The sequence below is a fragment of the Phyllobates terribilis genome, unplaced genomic scaffold (assembly GCF_046119375.1).
Source record: "Phyllobates terribilis strain yellow unplaced genomic scaffold, ASM4611937v1 Scaffold_1__5_contigs__length_1240528914, whole genome shotgun sequence".
In the NCBI taxonomy this organism is placed as follows: domain Eukaryota; kingdom Metazoa; phylum Chordata; class Amphibia; order Anura; family Dendrobatidae; genus Phyllobates; species Phyllobates terribilis.
Window position 1 is genome coordinate 734144706 of NW_027362761.1, and position 6000 is coordinate 734150705.

General features: G+C 46.9%; 1 protein-coding gene across 2 annotated transcripts in view; it reads left to right on the forward strand.

Moving 5' to 3' along the window:
* The window catches only part of FKBP8 (FKBP prolyl isomerase 8), a 65298-nt gene that overhangs the window by 42226 nt on the left and 17072 nt on the right, over window positions 1-6000 (forward strand). The window contains exons 5-6 of one of the 2 annotated variants that reach the window (XM_073686380.1): window positions 1245-1462; window positions 5455-5770. In XM_073686380.1, the coding sequence (XP_073542481.1) occupies window positions 1245-1462; window positions 5455-5759 (523 nt within the window). In that variant the 3' untranslated portion in view covers window positions 5760-5770. Of the gene's footprint in view, window positions 1-1244; window positions 1463-5454; window positions 5771-6000 lie in introns of those variants that run through there. The other variant, XM_073686381.1, reaches the window with a different exon arrangement.

Here is a 6000-nt window from a genome sequence, read left to right on the forward strand (position 1 = left end):
AGCTGTAGTCTTGATCAGCGCTTCACGTTTTTACCTCTTTGTACCTTTTTATCAGCCAAAACTCTGTAGATATTGTTTTGGTGACTTGGCCATAAGGCCTTGTCTTATGAGGGAGAAATTGTAATATGTTTTCTGTCCTGTTATGGGTTACAAATAAAACAGTTAGATATGTTATAATTCTTCATATTTTTCTAGTGGTTAAAAATTCATTAGCTTGTTGGAAAAAGCCTCATGTGCCTAAATTATCTGACATTTTGGATAAGATTACCTTACACAACTCACTTGAACTTCGATTTGCCATCAACAACAACTGTCTTACAAAATACTCTAAGAAATGGGATCATTGGACTTCTACGTTTCCCAATCCTTCGTTTGATTCCGCACGAACGTTCCCACTTTTATTTCATATTTCTATATGAACTGTCTTATTTTATACCGGTCTCTTTTTATTCTGCCATGGCATTGTAGAACACACTTTACTAAGTCTGATCAGATCACATTCTGTTTTCCCTTGATTAATCATATCCCATGTTGTATACAATGTTTATGTTGCTTTATTTAGCTCTGTAATGTCATATTATCCTTTGCACCTGCACAAATGAGTTCTCTAAAGTTTTCTATCCCTATCCTTCCCTTTCCTAATTTCCCCCCCTACTTGTTTTTCTTTCCTCTTCCCTTATCATACCCTTTAAAATTTTCAATAAAAATCATTGAAAACAAATAAAGTAATGCACGTTTTTGGTTTTTTTTCAAAGTGATTATTCAAAAATAGATTTTTAGCATTTTACTTTTTTATATGGCTCACATTTCACGCTCAGTAACCTATTAAATGAACTAATGTTTTTTTTCTATTATGGAGGAATTTATATGGAGCCCTTCACTACAAAGTGCTCATTAAGAATGAGAAGACAGAATTGGTTATAATCCGCTCCTACCTTCTCCTCAGGTTCTCTGACAGCCGAGGACACTATTTAGTTTTTTTTTGGATGTCAAAACCTGTTGTTTCAGACTAGGAACCTCTGGTGCCCGTGGCCAATTGCTAAAGGGTAAATGTAGATTAAACGAAAAAAAAACATTTTGGTGTTTCTAGAAAGCTCCAGTTCACTGGTGACATAGTTTCCAAAAGTCACAGGGATCATGGTTGCCTGTGACAGCTGCATATACCAGCACGGTGTACAATGCCTGATCTTTACATGCTAATGGTTACAGTAGAATTCTTTACCTATGTGAAATTTTTCTTCAAGGAGTCCAAATATCTTGTCCAATGCCAACCTTGTCCTTGAGGTGACCCTGCTTGATGTGAAAGATGGTCCAGATTTGGAGCTTCTCACGGGACAGAAAAAGCTAGCCTTGGCCAACAAGAAGAGGGAACGTGGAAATTTCTATTACCAGCAAGCAGATTATGTGTTTGCCATAAACTCTTATGATCTAGCTCTGAGGATTGTTAACTCCAGCTCCAAAGGTGTGTCTGCACTTGTGGCGCTTATGTCGGGAGTACACGGAGCCATATTCACACCATGATATTATAATGTGGACACAGTATCCCATGATTCTTTTTGCGAAAAAGGGTTAAAAAAAAATCTACTTTTTTTCCCATGATAGAGCAACTAAAACACTTCCATTCCTATGTTTGTTTGTTTTTTTAAAAAAAATGCTATTGCTGTCCTTCCAGTCCCTTCCTAACGTGTCTGGTTGATGAGTATAGAGCAAGTTTAGGGGCTGCGCCTGATCCATATGTGGCCGGTATCGGCTGTGTTACACAGCTGTCAGTACAGAGATGACTGATCCATCTGTGGCCGGTATCGGCTGTGTTACACAGCTATCAGTACAGAGATGACTGATCCATATGTGGCCGGTATCGGCTGTGTTACACAGCTGTCAGTACAGAGATGACTGATCCATATGTGGCCGGTATCGGCTGTGTTACACAGCTGTCAGTACAGAGATGACTGATCCATATGTGGCCGGTATCGGCTGTGTTACACAGCTGTCAGTACAGAGATGACTGATCCATATGTGGCCGGTATCGGCTGTGTTGCACAGCTGTCAGTACAGAGATGACTGATCCATATGTGGCCGGTATCGGCTGTGTTACACAGCTGTCAGTACAGAGATGACTGATCCATATGTGGCCGGTATCGGCTGTGTTACACAGCTGTCAGTACAGAGATGACTGATCCATCTGTGGCCGGTATCGGCTGTGTTACACAGCTGTCGGTACAGAGATGACTGATCCATATGTGGCCGGTATCGGCTGTGTTACACAGCTGTCGGTACAGAGATGACTGATCCATATGTGGCCGGTATCGGCTGTGTTACACAGCTGTCGGTACAGAGATGACTGATCCATATGTGGCCGGTATCGGCTGTGTTACACAGCTGTCGGTACAGAGATGACTGATCCATATGTGGCCGGTATCGGCTGTGTTACACAGCTGTCGGTACAGAGATGACTGATCCATATGTGGCCGGTATCGGCTGTGTTACACAGCTGTCGGTACAGAGATGACTGATCCATCTGTGGCCGGTATCGGCTGTGTTACACAGCTGTCGGTACAGAGATGACTGATCCATATGTGGCCGGTATCGGCTGTGTTACACAGCTGTCGGTACAGAGATGACTGATCCATATGTGGCCGGTATCGGCTGTGTTGCACAGCTGTCAGTACAGAGATGACTGATCCATATGTGGCCGGTATCGGCTGTGTTACACAGCTGTCAGTACAGAGATGACTGATCCATATGTGGCCGGTATCGGCTGTGTTACACAGCTGTCAGTACAGAGATGACTGATCCATATGTGGCCGGTATCGGCTGTGTTACACAGCTGTCAGTACAGAGATGACTGATCCATATGTGGCCGGTATCGGCTGTGTTACACAGCTGTCAGTACAGAGATGACTGATCCATATGTGGCCGGTATCGGCTGTGTTACACAGCTGTCGGTACAGAGATGACTGATCCATATGTGGCCGGTATCGGCTGTGTTACACAGCTGTCGGTACAGAGATGACTGATCCATATGTGGCCGGTATCGGCTGTGTTACACAGCTGTCGGTACAGAGATGACTGATCCATATGTGGCCGGTATCGGCTGTGTTACACAGCTGTCGGTACAGAGATGACTGATCCATATGTGGCCGGTATCGGCTGTGTTACACAGCTGTCGGTACAGAGATGACTGATCCATATGTGGCCGGTATCGGCTGTGTTACACAGCTGTCGGTACAGAGATGACTGATCCATCTGTGGCCGGTATCGGCTGTGTTACACAGCTGTCGGTACAGAGATGACTGATCCATCTGTGGCCGGTATCGGCTGTGTTACACAGCTGTCGGTACAGAGATGACTGATCCATCTGTGGCCGGTATCGGCTGTGTTACACAGCTGTCGGTACAGAGATGACTGATCCATCTGTGGCCGGTATCGGCTGTGTTACACAGCTGTCGGTACAGAGATGACTGATCCATCTGTGGCCGGTATCGGCTGTGTTACACAGCTGTCGGTACAGAGATGACTGATCCATCTGTGGCCGGTATCGGCTGTGTTACACAGCTGTCGGTACAGAGATGACTGATCCATCTGTGGCCGGTATCGGCTGTGTTACACAGCTGTCGGTACAGAGATGACTGATCCATCTGTGGCCGGTATCGGCTGTGTTACACAGCTGTCGGTACAGAGATGACTGATCCATCTGTGGCCGGTATCGGCTGTGTTACACAGCTGTCGGTACAGAGATGACTGATCCATCTGTGGCCGGTATCGGCTGTGTTACACAGCTGTCGGTACAGAGATGACTGATCCATCTGTGGCCGGTATCGGCTGTGTTACACAGCTGTCGGTACAGAGATGACTGATCCATCTGTGGCCGGTATCGGCTGTGTTACACAGCTGTCGGTACAGAGATGACTGATCCATCTGTGGCCGGTATCGGCTGTGTTACACAGCTGTCGGTACAGAGATGACTGATCCATCTGTGGCCGGTATCGGCTGTGTTACACAGCTGTCGGTACAGAGATGACTGATCCATCTGTGGCCGGTATCGGCTGTGTTACACAGCTGTCAGTACAGAGATGACTGATCCATATGTGGCCGGTATCGGCTGTGTTACACAGCTGTCAGTACAGAGATGACTGATCCATATGTGGCCGGTATCGGCTGTGTTACACAGCTGTCGGTACAGAGATGACTGATCCATATGTGGCCGGTATCGGCTGTGTTACACAGCTGTCGGTACAGAGATGACTGATCCATATGTGGCCGGTATCGGCTGTGTTACACAGCTGTCGGTACAGAGATGACTGATCCATATGTGGCCGGTATCGGCTGTGTTACACAGCTGTCGGTACAGAGATGACTGATCCATATGTGGCCGGTATCGGCTGTGTTACACAGCTGTCGGTACAGAGATGACTGATCCATCTGTGGCCGGTATCGGCTGTGTTACACAGCTGTCGGTACAGAGATGACTGATCCATCTGTGGCCGGTATCGGCTGTGTTACACAGCTGTCGGTACAGAGATGACTGATCCATCTGTGGCCGGTATCGGCTGTGTTACACAGCTGTCGGTACAGAGATGACTGATCCATCTGTGGCCGGTATCGGCTGTGTTACACAGCTGTCGGTACAGAGATGACTGATCCATCTGTGGCCGGTATCGGCTGTGTTACACAGCTGTCGGTACAGAGATGACTGATCCATCTGTGGCCGGTATCGGCTGTGTTACACAGCTGTCGGTACAGAGATGACTGATCCATCTGTGGCCGGTATCGGCTGTGTTACACAGCTGTCGGTACAGAGATGACTGATCCATCTGTGGCCGGTATCGGCTGTGTTACACAGCTGTCGGTACAGAGATGACTGATCCATCTGTGGCCGGTATCGGCTGTGTTACACAGCTGTCGGTACAGAGATGACTGATCCATCTGTGGCCGGTATCGGCTGTGTTACACAGCTGTCGGTACAGAGATGACTGATCCATCTGTGGCCGGTATCGGCTGTGTTACACAGCTGTCGGTACAGAGATGACTGATCCATCTGTGGCCGGTATCGGCTGTGTTACACAGCTGTCGGTACAGAGATGACTGATCCATCTGTGGCCGGTATCGGCTGTGTTACACAGCTGTCGGTACAGAGATGACTGATCCATCTGTGGCCGGTATCGGCTGTGTTACACAGCTGTCGGTACAGAGATGACTGATCCATCTGTGGCCGGTATCGGCTGTGTTACACAGCTGTCGGTACAGAGATGACTGATCGCTGAAATCAATAGCTGCCATGGCACATTAGCAGTTGGGGTGTGGTACTCTGTCCTCATCTCCTCCAAGGCCAATAATAAATGATTGCAGTGGGTGCATGAACAGGTCCATAGATGCCCCGGGTAATGAGCAATGCTTCTGAAAGCCTCTCTTCTAGTGCTAACCTGTTTCCTGCCTTCTTATCTCTTCTTCTAGTTGATTTCACACCTGACCAAGAGGGAGAATTGCTGGATGTTAAAATGAAGTGTCTGAATAACCTGGCAGCTTCACAGTTAAAACTGGATCACTTTGAGGCAGCCCTGAAGTCATGTAACATGGTGCTGGAGCAGCAGCCAGAAAATATTAAGGCCTTGTTCAGAAAGGGAAAGGTAATGGCAATACAGAGACGGACATCAGAATCTGCAGCTGAAACTGACCCGCCATCAGATGTCCTATCCCTTCTGTTAATGCCTGTGGTGTTAGAGCGATTATTTGTATCCGTCCTGCCTGTTCCTCTATGAATACTTCTTGTGCAGTCAGACATGTAGAAGTGTATAAACAATATAAATGTGACTACTTCTTTTCTACTATTTGGCTGAGATGAGAGTGTTTCTTACAAGCCTCTGATGACACCATGACCTTGTGTAGATTCAGGTAGAGGACAGGATGGCCACAAAACTACTTGTTTCCTTTATTTTCTGCCTGTGCATTTCTTGACATCTCCACTAGAGGTCTCCCTAGCTCAGAGAGATGACATGTAAT